An 18951-nucleotide genomic window follows, 5' to 3' on the forward strand; every position below is an offset into this window, starting at 1 on the left:
AGGACATGGTCTCAAGGTCCTGGGATCCAGCCCCGCGTCGGGCTCTCTGCTTGGTGGGAAGCCTGCTTTCCCCTCTCCCTCTGCCTGCCTCTCTGCCTACTTGTGAAATCTCTCTCTCTGTCAAATATATAAATACAATCTTAAAATAAATAAATATATATATACAAAACCCAAGTTGAGAGCTATCCTGCAAACTCTTCAAGTGTCAAGGTCACAAAAGTAAAGGAAAGCTGAAGACTGTTCTAAACTGAAGGAGACCAAAGAGAACTGCCAATCCGGATCTGCTTGCTCCTTTTGCTGGGAAGGACCTCGCCAGAACAATCAGTGAATCTTGAACTGGGCCCGCCCCTTGGATGGTGGCAATGTAACAGTGTTGTAATACACCATGGTGTAAGGTTACAGCTTAAGTACCCTGAGTTTGCTGGTGCACTGTAAAAGGGCAGTGTGCTGGAGTACTGCTTCTCAAACTCAGGTACACAGATCACCTGCAGATCTTTTAAAAATGCAGACTCGGATTCAGCTGGTCTGGGTGGAGTGTGAGATTCTGCTTGTCTAACCAAATTCCAGGTAAGGCCCACGCTGCCTGTCTGGGGCAGTAACAGTTAAGAGTTTAGGGAACCTGGGGTGATCATTTACTGTTTGCACCCCAAATACTTAACTTCCTCCTTTTTTGGCCCCAGACTCTGGGATTTCCTCTGGGAGCAATTGGCTCCCCTGTGTACCAGTTTTGGGTCAGATGGTCCTCAGTGCTCAGGCAATGAAGCATGAAATTGGGTGTGATCTAACCCATACCCTGGCCACTGTGAAAGGTTCAAGGCCCAGTCAGGGCCAGTGGGATGCAAGTCTAGGAGGCCTGGCTGAGCTGGCACAGCCTCAACAACCATCTTCATTTTCTGGAGGCTTCCTAGAATTCCAAGCCGTGCACTGGCTCAGGACTTACCTTTTGCCCTCCAACTCCTAAGGCTTCCAAAGCTTTCTGACCCCCACATGTGATTCCACCACATGGTACCAAAGTAACCTTACTTATTAGCAAACTGAATTTTTACCTGTTTCCTCATCTATGAAATGGGATACCACCCACCTCAAAGGGTTGAGGATTGTATACTGTGATCCACATAAATAAAGCGTTTTGAGCTATACCTGGTATACAGTAGATGTTCAATAAATTTTTAATTGTTTGGCTTTTGGAACCCATGACACACCAAAAGAAAGGATGGCATCTCACGGTATGTCTCAGGTTATTTTCTGTACTGAGAGTGACTTAACACAGAGTTCGGGGGTCCCAGAAGATGAGGTCAAACATTTCGCTAGGCAATATTGTTTCCTCTGGATCCAGGAGTTCTTGCATAGGCTATTCCATTCATACCTAACTTGCTCCCATCCTGCACTGAGTTGCCTATATAAATACATATGAAAAGGAAATAAATTAGCGACACTGTAGGTGTCCCCAGGTTCAGTTTTCACTTTCCCAGGCACTGCAAGCTCTGGCCAGTGATCTGCAATCCCTTTCTACTGTCTTTATTCTACTGCCATCCTGTGGCCGACCTGTGCCACTGCAATACTGAGGGCCAGTGTAGCTGAGCTCGCTGTGTGGTCCTCCTGGTGCCCCATGGGGCTCCTTGGGAGGAAGGCAAGGAGTGCAGTTGAAGGGTCTTCTCTAGTCCCCACCATCAGGCAGAAGCCTGGACATGAATCACCAGTCTTGATCTGATTTCTGCTTGATGAACCTTAGGGCCACGTAGTACAGGATCATGAAGCCACCACCAATGCCAATGAGGATGAGGTAGATGGCGTAGAGCGGGTGTGAGTTCAGGCCCATGGAACTGAGGATCTGGGGACACAGACATCAGTGAGCTCCCTGAGAAAACATTCCGACGGGTATTATCTATTTTTCAAAGGCCTTAGCTACTTACTAGGTCTCCTGGGATAGGGATGGTAAAGTTGCCAACCCCCACGTGGTAAGTGTGCCCTTTGAACTGAATCTGCATCAGGCCTTCAAAACACCAGCGGAGGAAGGAGACTTTGGAAATCCAAGCAGGCACTGAAGACAGTGAGAACCATGTTACTCAGGCTGGCCACGTGCTCCCTGGGAAGAACTCATGAACACAGGGCTCTGGTGGCTCTGCCCCAAGGAAAGCAAGGTCCCTGAGTTGGCAGGAGGGCGGGGAGAGGCTGAAAGGGCCAGAGTGACAGCTTGGAACATGGGGTGAGGTGGAGGGAGCCACGCAGCTGAGGGTGGGTCCCCACATGTTGGATCAGTAACAATTTCAAAGAGTCATTTATGAGGTGTCCCAGCACGGGCTCAGCTTCATGGAGGCAGAGCTGAGAATCTTAAGTCCATGCCCTGACACCATGGGAGTATCACTGAGCCAGGAGCGAGAGGAAGGAACAAACCCAGCCTGGCTGGTCTGGAGAAGAGAGCAGCCATGGAGATGTGGGCGGGGGCAGAGAGTGCCCTACAGAGAAGAGCCACACACACTCAGATGTAAGTGGATGAAGTGTGCTGGGGACTTCAGAAGACCAAGGTGGGGGCAACAGGGAGCTAGCCCCCCAGGGGGCCTGAAAAGAGCAGTGACATGGATTTGAACCTTACAAAGTGCCCTCTGCGTGGGCGAGGGTTGAGACGGACACAAAAGGACCAGGATCACAGGGACCACTGCGGTGGTCTGAGACCCGACAATAAGGCCAGCCTGGGGGATCAGGCAAGGGGACATTTCAGAAAGATGTGAGAGGCAGAACTGATCTGACTCACTAGAGAATGTGGAGAGTGAGAGAGAATCAAGGGTGACCTCCAGGTGTCAGCTGGGGGATAGAAGGTGCCATCCGCACCCTCTCATGGAGTCATTCTTTGACAAGCAGGACAGTTGGCTCCCAGAAAAACCAGGCTTCACTTGGCTCTAAATGGTGAGTTCTCATCCCCAGGTGAAAGCAGGCTTCATCCAGACCCAGAAGGCCTCAAAAAGCTTGAGCAAGGGAGGGGAGCAGGCCTTACCTGTCCACAGATTGTCCAAGCTTATCATGAAGCCCCCAGTGAGGTAGAAGGAGTTGTAGAGAGCGTTGCCAAAGAAGGAGGATGTATGGAATGTGGGGAGCAGGGCGGCGGCACCCAGCGCCATGATCCTGCAGCAGAAGACCACCAGCCACACGAGCAGGAAGTGCAGCAGAAAGGGCTCGAGGCTCGGGTGCAGGTTGGCCAGCCAGTAGGTGGGCATCGCATAAATGATGATGTAGATGCAATGCTCCGGAAGCTCCCCTAGGATCTGCAAAGAGTAGCAGATCACACTTGCGAGGGTGTGTAGCTGATGCCTTCACTGTCATTGTTTTTAAACGTTTAAAGATAATAACCCTCAATGATGCCAACCTCCCCTCCCGCTGACCATCAGGCGGTAGCAGGAGGGCCTGTGGGTGCGGGTGTGGGACCCTGAAATGTGAACTACCTGCTGGTTTCCCTCTGCAGATGCCATGTTTGCCATCTGGGACAGTTCAGAGCAGTTTCCCCCAGGGAGGCCATGTGGCCTGGTGACAATGGCAGTCAGGCATCTGTTCTGTTTCAAGTCCCCACCCTGCCTGCCCAGACCTAACAGCTGTGGGGCTTTGAGACAACTGCATAACCTCTCTGAGCCTCCACTTCCTGGAAATAAGTATAGTAACAGCCAGTCTGCTTCATCTAGAGAGGTGAAGTATGCTGGTTGTTTCTTTCTCTTTCTCTCTTCCCCCCCCTTCCCGCCTTTTTTTTCCCTAAGGTTTCTGCTGACCAGAAAAGTGTCATTCCTAGTCCACAGTACTGGTCTTCTGGTAAATGTTTTAAAAACAGCATGCCTCTGAAAGTCCCCTAGCAAATGTGACATCTTTAACTCCAGATGAGGCACGGCCCTCTAGTTCAGCAAAAATACTTCTCTGGAGCTTTTGTACAATGCAGTGTAGCTTTCTCAGACCCTGCCCCCAACCTGGTCACTTGCTCTCAGCCCTAACCAGTCACCTTAGTAAAGAAATATGGACCAGGAGTGTAGAGACCATCTTCCAGTTCATAGTAAAGCATTGCCCTCTCTGAGTGACCTAAAAAGGGGTAGAAAAGGAGAATGAAAGTGACATTAATTTTCAGTGTTTCTGTTTTTGAATCTCTCTTAGTATAATTAATAAATAGTCACATTGACTAAATATCTTCTATTTTTAAAAAGCAGGCAGAGTTAAACCATCCTAATTTAGATGTTTGTAATTCTGTGACTTGTGCATTGCTGTCAAGTGTAATTCCTGCTATAATAGGAATGCCTAAGACTCCTGGATAATCTGCTTTCATTTGCATACTAATATTAATGTGCGAACGTTAAAAACAATCATCACCTTTTGTTTTGCAATCATGGTGAAACTGTTCAGCAAACCCATTCTCCCCAGGATTTGGAGGAATATAGGCTGGCTTTGGACCAGCTCCGAGGAATGACCAACGCCGTGTCTTCTGGCCCTTTCAGGCCTTTCAGGTGTGGGTCACAAGAGAGCAAGTGACACTCACATTTGGCAATGACATCCAGGACCACGTTGAAAGGGATGAGAGCTCCGATCATGAACAAGAGGGCAGCTGTGTCCATGAAGGAGAGCTTGATGGCCCCGTGGCCGTAATAGAGGAACCCAATGACCAGGGACATAAGGCAGGCCTCTGTTCCATGGATGAGGAGAGTTGGCAGGTCTCGGAAGTCGTTGAAAATCTGACGACTTAGAAGACAAAAGATGTGCCAAGGGAACAACATATACCAACCCTGTCACACTGGCAATGTCTTTTAATCTCTGTAAGTCTCTCTTTTCTCATCTGTATAATGGGAATAGCACTACCCCCTCACAAGGACTGTGAGACTCAAATGAGATCATTGGTGAAAGCATCTGTCTCACACTAGGTACACAATAATTTACTTTATCAACTACCAACTTACTATCAACTTATCAACTGTGCAATTTTACTTAAAGACGTTATCCTAAGGAAATAACCAATCAGGTGTGTAATGATTCTACCTGTTGCTTTCTCCTCCAAATTCAAAGGGCTTGTGAGACAGGGTTGGTGGTAGTGGAGTGAAATGGCAGATAATTACCGGATTAGCATGGTGAACTGCTGCATAGCGCCAGGCAGCTCAATGGGAGTTGGGGGCTGGTCGGTGTCCTGGGGGAGGGCCCGGCTGTCAAGAAGAAGGGTGTGACATGGGGTGAGGGCATGACTGCCTTCTACAAGGAGCTCTCCACCCAGAGCCACCCTGGCTTGCCTTACCTCTCTGGGCAAGTGCCCTCACCCAGCTCCCTTGCCTCGGCTCTCCACAGAAAGTCATCAAAGCCACGAACTTTTTCTCGAAACAAGGCCGCAAGGGACTGAGCCTTCTCTCTGGTGGCCACTTCCTGCTCTCTGCTTTGCCTGTCGATGCTAGTCAAGTCCACTGTAAGGAGAGGATGCGGGGCCATGGGTGGCTGGGTCTCTGTACCTGTTCACAGGTGCGGTGCTTGACGCGAGGCCAGTTCACAATTCTGGTCAGCCCTTGGGGGCTCTAGGACATGCTCTCCACCATCTGAGAGTGGACCATGAAGTGATGAGCAGAGCAGAGAGAGGCAGAGAGGCACCCAGGCCTGGCCTCCCACCCTGCTGGGCCTGGCCACATCCAATTCAGGGGAAAGCCTGCTGCAGGGGAAGGGTAACACCAGAAGCCCTGTTGGCCCTGGCCCCCATCCCAACACCCAGGCTCATTATGGAGACATTCCTAGAAAAACGGAAAGCACTGGACCTTTGGAGCCAAAGGTCATGTCACAATTATGTCCTGGCTCCAACTCCAACCATTTAAGAAACTTGAGATGAGGACTCGGCCTCCCCTGTGTGCCTGCCCATGGGGAGAAGGTGGGCTGGCCATGAGACAGTTGGGCACTCTGGGCACCAGGAAGTTCTAGTTCTCACTGTAAATTAGTAATTTGGCTCCATCAGCAAGCTGTCTAAAAGGGAAGAGTGTTTTGGCCGGAGGGGGTCCAAGTCTGGACAATTCTAAGTAGAGCTGTCGCTGCTCTCCAGGCTGCTCAGCGCCCACCTCCGTACTATTTCTGGGGAGCATCTGGGAGCCCCAGCCACAGCTCTACTCTCAATGGGGCTCCTGCAATGTCAGAAAGGCACACCACCCAATCACAACCAGGGCCCTCCTGAGCCCAGTTTTACTCCAGGCCGGAGTGTGGCTCACCTCCCACCATTCCCCCTCTTAACCTCTGTCTCTTCCTTCCTGCCATTTTCATGACATGTCCTAAGGCAGGATAATGTCTAGGAGGAGTCTTGTAAAATGCAATATTCTCCTTAGTGTGTAGGCCTGTAGCTCAGAACACCAGACTCTCTGGTTACTACCAGGTCCTGTACCCCAGATTGGTATGTGGTAGGCAAGAGCCCCTCCTCCCCAAATGATAACAGTATAAAGAAAAAGGTTTTTTTCAGGTCTGTTGTGGACATCTGGCTTCTAGTAACCCCTCTCCGGGGTTACTGCACATTGCTCCCTTTGGCCAGGATGACAGGTGCCCTATGAGTTCACACAGTGTGAGTGCACAAGGGCTGGCAGGCTGGAGAGAGTGGCCTGTCCTCCTGGGGTAGGGATGGATGTTGGATGCTGGGAGGAGGATGTGGGTCCAGGGCCAGGAGTTAGGGAGGGAGGCCAGATACACTAGCTATGAGTCCCAATTTTGTGCCTTACAAGTTCTCTGCAAGGGGTTTAACTTTTTAGGCTTTGATCTTCTCATTTGTAAGGATGGAGATGACCCTGGCAGGTCACTGCCTTTGGGCCCAGTGTCTGCCCTTAAGGACATGGTCCCTGTTGTCATGGTTATTGGTGAAGCTGTGTGGCCTGGCCAGCAGCCATGACACTCCTCAGCATTCAGGATCCAGGCATCTGCTTTCAGGTCAGGCACCTATAAAGACAACTGCCTCCCCAGGAATGAAGGAATTGGCTTACCCTATGCTGAGAGCTCAGAACCCCAAGCAGAAAGGCCTCTCTGGGTTGACACAACTATTTTCCTACCTAGAGATTCACTGACCAAGACCTCCAAATGGCTCTGAGCTCCTGTGCCCTGGGCCCCTCTCTCCCACCCAGTGCCTTCAGGCTCTCTGCCTCTGTGAGGGCACCAGGGCACGGCTTTAAGATTTCCTGGTGGCGGGCGCCTGGGTGGCTCAGTGGGTTAAGCCGCTGCCTTCGGCTCAGGTCATGATCCCAGGGTCCCGGGATCGAGTCCCGTGTCGGGCTCACTGCTCAGCAGGGAGCCTGCTTCCTTTCCTCTCTCTCTGCCTGCCTCTCTGCCTACTTGTGATCTCTCTCTGTCAAATAAATAAATAAAATCTTTAAAAAAAAAAAAAAAAAAAAAGATTTCCTGGTGGCCTCCTGATCTTGGGTACCCTAAGTTTCCCTAAAGAGTCTGAATAAAGACCACAATTCTAGAAACTGGTCCAAACTTTCCTGGATTCTATCTCCTCCAGCCACTGGAATTCTCCTAGGCTTCTTATCCATCGTGTGCAGGAGAAATCTGCTTTATTCAGGCCTTTTGTTTCTAGCATTTGATACTTGGCAAAGGGACACACGTTCTATAGCCGCTGTGCCCGCCCCCCTCCTAGGCCCTGCTCCCCTGAAGCCTCTGAGCTTCCCTCCCGAATCTCTCCACCAGGCCCTGGCAGGGCTCGGTGGGCGGGCGCGCTGCCCGGCAACTCACCGTAGAAGTCGGCAGGGTTGCTGTAGCGAGGACAGGGGTGGCCGATGGCTGTGAAGTATTGCACCATGTGCTGGGCTGCCCCCAAGTAGATGGTGCTGCCGGACGTCATCAGAAGGACCAAATCAAACAGCCTGAAGATGTCCGACCGAGGCTGGTGGAGGGAGATGAGCACCAAACGGTTGCCTTTGGCCAGCCGGGACAGGGTTTTCACCAGGTTGTGGGCCGTGAAGCTGTCGAGCCCGGAGGTGGGCTCATCCAGGATGAGGATTCCTTCCCAGTGGAGAGAGGGGCCTCATGAGCCCGCGGGACTCCGGCTAGCCGGGCCGTAGCCCGGCTGGCGCCGCAGCCCCACCTCGTGCCCTCACCTGGATTCCACAGCAGCTGCACCCCGATGCTGACTCTGCGCCGCTCGCCGCCTGACACGCCCCTCACGTACGCGTTGCCCACACGCGTGTTGGCGCACTGGCGCAGGCGCAGCTCGGCGATCACGTCGTCCACCTGCGGAGGATGGCTGGCCTTTAGACGCCGGGCGGTGCGCCTGGCTCGGTGCCACGTGGGTGTTGTCCCCCAGCGCAAAGCGCCTGCCCTTCCGAATGGGTTTGCGCGCCAGCCTTCACTGGCCCACGCTGTGTTTGTTCCCGCGTTCTTTCCGCATGTCCTGAGAGGATCCCACGCGCAGGCCGTGTCGCCATGTTGGAAATGTGGCCGCGCCCTGGGGACAGGACAGCTGGGTTCCCTGCCCACCCGGAGGACAGAAAAACAGGTAGATAGAGGCTCCTCACACATTCTGCCCTGTGCCGTGAAGGGAACTGGCCAGGGCCCGGGCGGCTTACAAAGGGTTGTGGGGGGTTTAAAGGTGGCCTGAGGGCAAGGCTGAGCGAACGGTTGGAAGGATGGTGAGCTGGGAGGCTCAAACGACCTGGGGCTGGGCCCTGAGGCAGGGAGGAAGAGTGGGCGAGGGGAAGGATGTCATGATTTCTTGGGGTCACCAGGGTCAGGTAGTTACCCTTTCGTCGCGCTGAGCCTGGGAGAAGGTTCTGGGCAGGCGTAACTGGGCAACAAAAGCGAGGGTCTCACGGACGGTTAGGTTAGGGAGCAGCTGGTCGTGCTGGCGCACGTGGGCCACATGCTTCCTCACCAGCTGAGGCGTGCTGGGCTGCCCATTGATCCAGATTTGGCCTGACTTAATTTTGCCGCCGTAGTCCCTCCCGGTGATCACGTCCAGCAAAGAGGCTCTCCCACAGCCTGTGAAGCCACCATAGACATTCTGAGAGAAGAGCTGTGGGGGCCAGCCTGGAAGCCACAGCAGCCCACACACTCTCCAGCCACCCTGGACTGCACTGTCCTTGCAGCAGTGACCAGCCCCTAAGGAAAGTGGCACAGCTTTTGGACCCGGATGGGGCAGTCCCAACACCTGGAGCTCCAGGCCTCTCACCTGCAGCCAATTTGATACCGTTGAGGCGCTGGAGGCACATGGACGCTGGGGGTTCAAGCCAGTTAGCCAGGGGCTGCATGGCAGGAGAGGGCTGGAGTCCTGGCCCTGGCTGCTCCTGAAGTAGATGCCTCTTTCCACTTCTAATAAGCCCATTTCTTTATCAAGTAGTACTGGTGTTAATTGCCCCATGAAGCTTAGCCATTTTTGGGTGGTCAATGTGCCAGCAACATTTGGCTCAGAAGCTGGCTTTGTGGGAAGGACTAATTTTGGAGAATTAATAGGGTGTTTTAAAAAAATATATTTATTTATTTTAGAGGGAGAGAACGAGTGGGCGGAAGGGCAGCGGGAGAGGGAGGGAATCTCAAGCAGACTCCCAGCTGAGAGAGGAACCCAACATGGGTCTTGACCTCACAAATAGGGTGTTTTTTAAAAATGCAAAACTGGAACGTACTTTCGGAAATAAGGAGAAAAAAAATAGAGGAATAATAGATGTGGACGTGATTTTAAAACTAAGCCACAGTATACACGTGTATTTCTCTATATTTGTCTTTCTCCTGTTTTTATCTGTGGTACTTTTTACTCTCTAGAAAAGTGATCTGTTGCCCTAAGTTAACACCATCCCCCTCTGAGTGACAGCGATTGCTATTGATTTGGGGAAGTGTCTGATTGGATCAGGTTTCCAGAAGCATTTGATGAGACTCTTTGACAGCCATTTAAGCTGTGAATGCCAGTTGGGCTGTAGCTGTGAGAACACTGCAGACAGCTAGGGATGACGCTCTGCCCCATTTCCCCCATATGAGGGTTTGGTTTCTTTACTATCAATTTCTTTCAGAGAGCAATTAAAAAAAAAAGTTTTTATTTTTTTGAGAGAGAGAGCACAAGCTGAGCAGGGACCCCAACACAGGGCTCCATCCCAGGACCCTGGGACCATGACCCAAGCCAAAAGCAGACACTCAACCGACTGAGCCACCCAGGTGCCCCTCAGCAAATTTTGCAACTTGTTTTCAAACAGGGAGGTGCCAATACACAGATGTAACCACCTCTCCTTGCCATACACACATGCTTCTTGCAAGAAGCCCCATGCCTCCAATGCAAAAAAACAAAACTCAAGAAGCCTCCCCACTAATCCTTACGCTTACTGATCAGAGGCTCTCACAGTAGAAAGGGACTTGCATGCCACCTCCAAGTTACACCTCATTCAAGGTCCCTGAGAACATAAGTAGAGCAAAATATTCAGAGAAACCAGAGTGGAGTGCTCTGGTCCTGCTCCCTATCCAGCCTCAGATATTAGATCCAGGATCAGAGATAGCTGGGGACTTTGTCAACATTCATAGGTAAAATGGGATTCCCAATCAGTGAGTTCAAAGGCCACATTTCATAAACATTTTATGAGAGGTAGGAGTGGCCTTTCCAGTAGAGATTGCCTAGTGAAACTGGGCAGACCTGCGGACCAAGAGACAACACCAAAGGCATTCAAGAGCCTTATAAAATAGCAGGAGTCTCCAATTAAGTACATTCATTCATTGGAAAACACCTTTGTTATTACTGCTGATTCTGTAGAAGCAGCCAAAGTATCTGGGGCTGTTTTTATTTATTATAAATTATGCTGAGCATTCATCCATTCTTTGTTTCATTCTTAATTTCTTAAGCGGAGTAAGAGCCACAGGATGTATAATTGATAAATCTTTCTAAGAAATCATTTAGGGGGATCTGGGTGGCTCAGTTGGTTAAGCAACCAACTATTGATTTTTTTGGTTCAGGTTATGTTCTCAGGGTCCTGAGATTGAGCCCCTTGGCGGCAGGTTTCGCACTCAGTGGGGAGTTTACTTGAGGTTCCTCCCCACCCCCAACCTCTCTCTCAAATAAATAAATCCTAAGAAGAAATCACTTAAATAATTTCAGTCAAGTAAACCTGAAGCTAAATAACATCGAGCCTAGAGTCAGAAGTTCTGGAGACTACTCACTTTCTCTGAACTTCACTTTCCTAAGGGATGCTAACAGCTCTCAGGGCAAGTGTAGTGAGTATTAATTGTGATGACTCTGAGGCTTAGTGGAAGTGCCTCCACAGGGCCCACGTATTTCCCAGATTCTCAGTTCATGAAGGAAAAAGCAGATAGAACAAGAAAAACTACCAGGAGTTAAAAAAATAAAATTGGCCTATGAAGTGTCTCTTGTTTTCTTGTTCAGACCAGAATTACAGAGGCAGGGCCAAAAGTGGGCAGGACTTGACCTGGGGTGTTATTTAAGTTACAAAGTGCAGTGACACACATTATCTTATTGATCTTTGGTTAGACAATAAATAGAATTTCCCTGTCAGAAGACTAAAAATTTGGAGGTGTTCAAAAGTTCAGTAATCTTTACTTCTGGAAATGATTAATTAAAAGGTATAACATGTTCTCACACCATGTAAGAGAGAAATGCCTTGATCTGGGAATCAGAAGATCAAAGTTCTAGTTCCAACTCTGCATTATATATATGTTCTTTGGTGAATCACTCACCTTTTCTAGACTTTAGTCTGCCTATTTGTCAAATGAAGGTGTGCATGTGTTGAGGGGAGACAGGAGGATACTCTAGAGATATTTATGACTTAAAATACTGATAATTTAAAAACTTTCCTTTAAAGAGGCTTCCAAACTGGTAAAGAGAAAAAAAAGAATACTCTGGAGAGAGTAAACTTTGTTCTCCAAGGCTCCATTCACCTTTGGCATTATATAATTTTAAGTTTAGCCTGTGGTAGTGACTCTGAGGCACTCCAAGAATCTGGATCTTTGCAAGTGGTTGAAGGCTAAACTAAGACTTGGAGGGCCTCTCTGAGAAGTGGGAGTTGCAGCAGGGGCTGTGCCTACCGGGTCGTAGGGCAACAGTGAGTGAATGTCCCTGGTGGTGGAGGAGTCCCCTGACAAGAACATTGAATTCTGGAGCTGACTGATGATCTTGGAAAGGCTCTTGCTTTGTCTCAATATAGGTGTTAACTAGGGACCAGGCCCTGGCTACCGCTTCAAGAGGCATATTTGTGATTCATAATGATGGCGACTGCCTGAGAGATAGTAAATGGAGGAACTGGGATTTGAATCCAGGTTTGTCTGACCCAGAACCTGTGCTCTCACCCACTCTGCTCTGCTGTTCTACTCATCAGCAAGGGTTATGTGAGGAGCATCCATCTTTCTGAGGGACTGGTCTGCTTTCCAGGAGAGACAGAACCCATTGCCTCACTATTTGCCCTTAGTGGTACCTGAGCTCCCTATGATGGCCAGCATCTGCCCACTTCTCACTGTGAAGCTCAGGTTTTGGATGCCCAGATCACAAGAATCCTTGTGAGATGTCCAAGGCATCTTGAACTGAGCCAGCTTCTCAAACCAGGGCACCTGGGAGTCCATATCGACCTGTGGGGAAACATTGGAAGGTTCCTCAGAGAGCTGAGTGGTCAGAGGGTTTCAGCAACTTCTATTCTCCTCTATATAGGATACACAACAGGTTGAGGGGCCCATGCCAAGGTTCTATCAAGGATGGGTTTGGAGCTCCTACCGAGACCCTGTGCTGAGAACCTGAAGCTACTATTTCCAAGTCTGAAGTTGAGACATGGGAAGCAAGTACAATAGCAGAACAGAAAGGAAAATACAACATAAAGCAAAATGATGTCTTCACTTAAGGATAATAATTTATTAATGATTTATTAAGGGTTTACCATGTACAAGGCATTGTGTAAATCTCTTTCAAGTTCACACAGCTAATGAGTGGCAGAGCAGAGAAAGGTTATGGTGTGCCTCATTAGCTTGTTCTAACATATATTTACAGGAAGCCTGGGTTGGGCCTCTGAGGTTCAGTATTACAGCCCCCAGCGTGTTCCATTTGGACCAACTGGGTTCTGCCCCCAGGTGGGTCTAGGAAATGGAAGTCTTGAATCTGACCAGAGGTACCCTGAAAGCCTCTGAAAGGCCAGCGGTCCTTGCATTCTGGATGTCTTATTAGTTCAAGGGACAGTATATTTTGCAAACAAATAATAATAAAACGTAAAGTGGTGAAACCTGAAGTCTGTAGAATGGTGTCATGGCATTGTTAATTTCTTAGTTTTGTTTGTTTTCCACTGGGTAATGCAAGATGTTAACATATTAGGGGAAGTTGGGCAAAGGGTATATGGAAACTCTTAACTATTTTTTTAAAAGATTTTATTTATTTATTTGACAGGCAGATCACAAGTAGTCAGAGAGGCAGGCAGAGAGAGAGGGGGAAGCAGGCTCCCCGCAGAACAAAAAGCCCTATGCGGGGCTCGATCCCAGGACCCTGAGATCATGACCTGATCTGAAGGCAGAGGCTTAACCCACTGAGCCACCCAGGTGCCCTTCTTTACTATTTTTGTAACTTTCCCAAAAGTCTAAAATTATGCCAAAATCTGAAGTTAAAAAAAGTTTGAGGTTTTTTTCTCCCCCACAGTTCACATAATTTATGTTTTTTTAAAAGATTTTATTTATTTATTTGACAGACAGAGATCACAAATAGGCAAAGAGGCAGGCAGAGAGAGAGGGGGAAGCAGGCTCCCCGCTGAGCAGAGAGCCCGATGTGGGGCTCAATCCCAGGACCCTGAGATCATGACCTGAGCCGAAGGCAGAGGCTTCAACCCACTGAGCCACCCAGGCGCTCCTCACATAATTTATGTTTTAACAAAGGTCTCATTCTCAGCCTATCAACCTCCAGCTATGTTTTGTGTAGTTGAGGGCATTCCTGTACATTCACTCAACATATGAGGCATTAACATAGCAAGCATGGGCTCACCCTTCAGTTCTCACTTGGAGGATCATTTGGCCTTCCCTGCCCACTCCTCCCACTTCTCCTCAGGTGTGCTTCTACCTGGTAGCTGAGATCTTGGACCTCCAAGGTGTTGGACTGGCCACTGTAGGTGAAGTATAGGCTGTTGTCACTTTCGGAGGAGAATAAGCTGTCCTGGAGGCCCTGCTGGAAGACATGACAGGTGAGGGGTTCCTTCAAAAGCTGCTGAGCACTTAAGAGAAAACAGGGAGGAGACCCAGGAGATGAGAGCAGCAACTAGTGTGGTTGAGATTGAGAATTGGGAAAACATGCATTTGGGCAGGTGGATCCCAAGGGCTATGAGAAAATAGGAGCATCCGTGAGTGCAAATTTGTCCTTCCCTGCAGAGGGAGCTTTGGGACTTCTCTCCAGCACAGCTCCTGGCTCTAGAAAACTCAGTCTCAAGATTGGTGGAGCCTGGACCCAGGCAGCCTATGGTGGACAAGACCCAGACTCTGGACTGGAGAGAGCTTTGTGAGCTTCTGTGCTCTGGGGGCACCTGAGCTGGGGGTTGGCCTTAAATTTCTCTTTCCTGCGACTGGCTTATTATCTCCGAATGCCAAACAGACTCCCATGTACCTGACATGTGAGACAAAATAGATATCAAAAAGCTAATGCTCAATATTTGGAAGACACTATCCTTGGAAAAGTTGCATTTTATTCTAATGATGAGTTTAGCACAACACAGCCATTCAGAATGCTGTTGGGAGGTTTCAGAAGAAGTCCCTATCATTGTCATGGTCATCATCATCATCTTGTTGTTGTTGGAGTGATCCTATATTTGTAAATCAGTTAAATCAGTGTTTCATGGTATCAGCTGATATCTTTGGTATTAGCCATCAGCAGATCTGAATTCCTTCTATTTTATCAGTTCAATTATTTAGATCATTGAGGTCCCCCAAAAGAACAACCTGCCTAGAAAAGTTTCTATTGTTTTTAAGATTTTATTTATATTTGTTAGAGTGAGAGAGAAAGAGAGCACAGGCAGGCAGAGTGGCAGGCAGAGGCACAGGGAGAAGCAGGCTTCCCGTGGAGCAAGGAGCCTGATGCGGGACTCGATCCCATGACCCTGGGAATACGACCCGAGCCAACTGAACCACCCAGGCATCCCGAAAGGTTTCTATTTTTCTATTTTTATTTATTTATTTTATTTTTAAAGATTTTATTTATTTATTTGACAGAGATCACAAGAAGGCAGAGAGGCAGGTAGAGAGAGAAAGAGGGAAGCAGGCTCCCCGCTGAGCAGAGAGCCCGATGCGGGGCTCGATCCCAAGACCCTGGGACCGTGACCCAAGCCGAAGGCAGAGGCTTTAACCCACTGAGCCACCCAGGCGCCCCTATTTTTCTATTTTTAAATGCATAACATTTTTCTTTCATTTTTTTAGTGCAGGAAAAATTGTATTTATTAACAAGTTCCAGTTGACTCCGATCTTTTCCCCGAGAGTTGCTCTTCTCACACTGATGTGTTCTTCAATCAAGCAAGCGTCCAGTACTTACTGGGAGCCCATATCACTCTTTTCAGTCTTGGGTTTGGATGTGACAAAGATGGTTTCTGAGAAGCTTAGTTTTTTTTGTTTTTTTTAATTGAGGTAAAATTGGTATATAACATTAGTTCAGGTATACAACACAACAATTCCAAATTTGTGTACACTGCAAAGTGGTCACTACAATATATCTAGTCACCATCTGTCACCATGCAAAGAAGCTTAGGTTTTAATGTATGGGACAGGTGGTTAGGATGGAGCATGACAGGCTAGGTATAGAGGCAAGCTGACCTCAAGCATCCATTCAGGGTATAATTACCCTGTGTACGCAATGCCTACCTGTGCTTTGTGTGAAAATAAATTTATGACTTATGTGAAAATAACATCCAAAAGTCTCTGTCAGACTTTGCTGTAGTAGTGGAGTTCAGAGGTCCTCTGAAAGGATGTTCCAGCCCCATGGGAAAGGAGGGAAATCAGTATAGGCGATAGTCTATGGCAGCAGCCTCTGAGTAAGTAGTCCCTAGAGTTCCACGGCAGCATGGAAACAACAGACCATAGCTACTTATCTTGTGTGATGTTAGAACTATTACCATAAAGATCCTAAATTATACCGGAAAAAAATGGGAAAGATGAATGCCTCATTTAGCAGAAGGGCCATCTCTGGGGAACAGAGAAGAATGCAGGAGAGAAGGTTACAGAGAAAGGTGAAGGGAGCGAGCCTCAGAGCTCTTGGTAATTAGTGGTGCGTACGTGAGAGCTCATTATTCTATATACTGATGTGTCTGAAACATTTCAAAATATGTTTTCCAAGTGAGAGAGCGAGTAGAACTCCAGAATACTTCTGCCACCTTGCCTCTTAGTTGTCAGTACATCTAAGGCAGGAGCTGGCCGTGGAGATGGAGGAGGGCCCAGGGTCTGTGACCTCAAAGATGGAGAAGGAGATCTCTCTTGGGGGAGATTGAGGGCAGCTGAGAAAGGAGCTGCATTCCAGGCAGGTTCAGCTCTGCACCAGCCATCTAGAGACTGCCTTCCTGGAGCTGCACAGGTAGGGAAAATTTCAGAGGAAGAATTCGTTGCTGGGGTGGGGGCAGCCTCTGTTCCATTTTGAAATATTTCCTTGGCCCCAGGAAGGATTTATTAGACTCTTCCTGAGGTTTTGACAAATCCTCTGTATTTTTCAAATACTTAAATATCTATTCAGCTGACATCTTAATCAGTATAACTGTCAGAACATCACTTGAATTTCTGACAGGTGACACCCAAAAAAAGCAAAAGCAGGTTTATTTGTAGGTAACCTGCTTGGCTCCTGCTGGGCTACATTGTAATTTCTCCTTGTATTAACTTCTGATCAAATTCCCGAGTCAGAAGCATAGATTAGAAAGGAACTCTGGGAGCACAGAGCCCAAGTTCCTTATTCTAAGTTGAGGAATCCATGCCCTTGAGTAGTGATGGCACTGAGGACTCCGTGCCTGGTAGAAACATGCAGGGTTTATTCCTGGTTGAGAGGGTAAGCCTGGGCCTTTACTAAAATGGTCAGACCACATCTCACACATCTTTGCCCTGAGGACTGGGGCCCTCTTGGGCTATGCTTCTGCCCAGGGACTGAGGAGTCTGTGGGCCAAGGACACTTGCCACTCCAGGTACCCCAGACCAGAGGGCCAGTTGTCTGTGGAGTGTGAATGCAATGTGGGTAGGCAGGATGGTATGACCACATAGGGGTGTGTGAATCACGAGTGGAGTTAGGGTTGGGCAGAGAAAGGGGAACAGGCTGTAGTTTGGGCTGGAAGCTGGCTCCCCTATGCCCGCACATTATAGCTGCTGCTCCAAAATTTCCTAGAATTTCTGAATTTACACCTGATCTTTCAGGATGTGAGGAAGGTATGTCAAGATAAGAAGATAGAAACTATTTTCAAGTGCTTAGCTTGATTGATAATTTTAAAACATCTAGACATAAGATATGTAGCTCTCATTCTGTTGTTCCAGATGCCTTAAATGTTGGGGGTAGATTGTCACTTGGAACCTTGAGTAAGAGGATTGGAGAAAAGGAAACTGGAAACAGTAGGCATTCCTGGATGTTGGATTTGGGCATTTGTTTGCATTCCATGCTGTGGTGGCTGAATAGTCAGACCTTTTCAGCAGAAAGTGTCCCCAAAGCCACCGCTGACTTTATATCCTATTCAGGCCATGAACACTGCAGTCTCAGCTCCTAGGAGTCATTTCTTGGCAAGGACTGGCTGTGTTTGCACATCAGAAGTGGCTGTTTGTCATGGCTGCAGAGTGAACTAGGAATGTGCTGGGTAGAAGTCACGTCCTAGCAACTCAGGGCCAGACTGGGTGACCTGTGGCCTTCACTGTTGGGTGTGGAGTCCTCAGACCTTCTCATCTTTCCCTCCTCCCCATGGCAGGCAAAGACAGCAAGCTGGTCTGGGCTGAGGTGGAGATAGAGGGTGGGCTCTGCTCTATTTCCGTCTTCCAATTTAGCATCCTGCTTCAAATCCGACCCACACCCTGATTTTAGCCAAAGGCCATTTCTCAAGTAAACATTTCTCATGTAAGATAAGGGTGGAGAACTTGTGCCCCAACCTCTTGGCCCCCTGGCTGCCCTCTGTCCCTTCTAGCTCTCTCTGGGGTCTTATGTTTGCCTGCTGTAGCCATGTTTTGTGCATAAATTCTCATGTTCCCATAAAAGTCACCTCCCATCCTATCTCAGCAGTTTACTGCATCAGACTCGGAGCTTGACAGACACACAGATGAAGGAGACACTGTAGAGTCCCTGGTGTGTGTGAAAACATTTCTGCTTTGGAGTCTCATTCAGAAAAAGCTACATCAGCCCAAGTCACAAACAGGAACATCATTTCCTTGTAGGAGTGTTTCTTCATGCAGGAAGTGACCTCGGAGGCCCCCTACCCACTCCGTCCCCTAAATCCCTTCCCCTCAGCCCTTTGATGCCCAGGAAATAGAGTCCTGCTGCCATGTTCTCCCTCTCCTTGTGGTCCTGGTGGAATTAAAACAAAGTTCCTGAGGGAGGAAAGAAAGGTCCCATTCGCTCCCGCCCCCCACGACTGAGGTGACTGCCCATGACTCACGGAGGCATCCTGGGGAGCAGCCCTGTTCCACAGTCCTCTCTTCTCTGAGGCCTTCTCAGCCATGGGGCCCCGTGGTGTCTGTGCCCCTTTGCTGCAGCTTCCTTTCCACTTCAGTGGCTACCAGACAGCACCAGTGTATTGTCTTTCTCAGAGCTGGGCAGTCTCTGGCCTTGGTTCAGTATGCCTCTCTCCTAGCACTCCTCCCAGGCCGGCCCTCCTACAAACACAGGCTGTGCGTTCTGCCCACTGCCAAGATAGCATACACACTCTGGGTAAAGGTACATCAGATAATGGCATTCATGGCCAAACTCCAGTCCCACTGTTGGGAAGGTCTGGGGAGGGATTCCAGAGCACGGTGAGGAGCAGGCAGGGCAGTGTGCTCCTGGCTCCTTTACTGAGGCTTCTCCGGGGAGAGTCAGGCCACCCCAAAATTTGCCTGTTT

General features: G+C 48.9%; 1 protein-coding gene across 1 annotated transcript; it reads right to left on the minus strand.

Moving 5' to 3' along the window:
* Positions 1-1140: 1140 nt before the first annotated feature.
* On the minus strand, positions 1141-18572 carry LOC111155907 (ATP binding cassette subfamily G member 8). The gene is made up of 13 exons (XM_022516371.1): positions 18510-18572; positions 13982-14083; positions 12369-12519; positions 8708-8946; positions 8067-8199; positions 7702-7971; positions 5252-5414; positions 5079-5162; positions 4508-4707; positions 3980-4056; positions 2993-3260; positions 1914-2041; positions 1141-1831 (listed from the first exon to the last, which is right to left on the minus strand). The coding sequence occupies exons 1-13, from the start codon at positions 18570-18572 to the stop codon at positions 1694-1696; spliced, it is 2016 nt and encodes a 671-aa protein (XP_022372079.1). The 3' UTR covers positions 1141-1693.
* Between the last annotated feature and the right edge of the window lie 379 nt (positions 18573-18951).

Source organism: Enhydra lutris, unplaced genomic scaffold, assembly GCF_002288905.1.
Source record: "Enhydra lutris kenyoni isolate GAN:26980312 unplaced genomic scaffold, ASM228890v2 scaffoldscaffold44, whole genome shotgun sequence".
Lineage (NCBI taxonomy): Eukaryota > Metazoa > Chordata > Mammalia > Carnivora > Mustelidae > Enhydra > Enhydra lutris.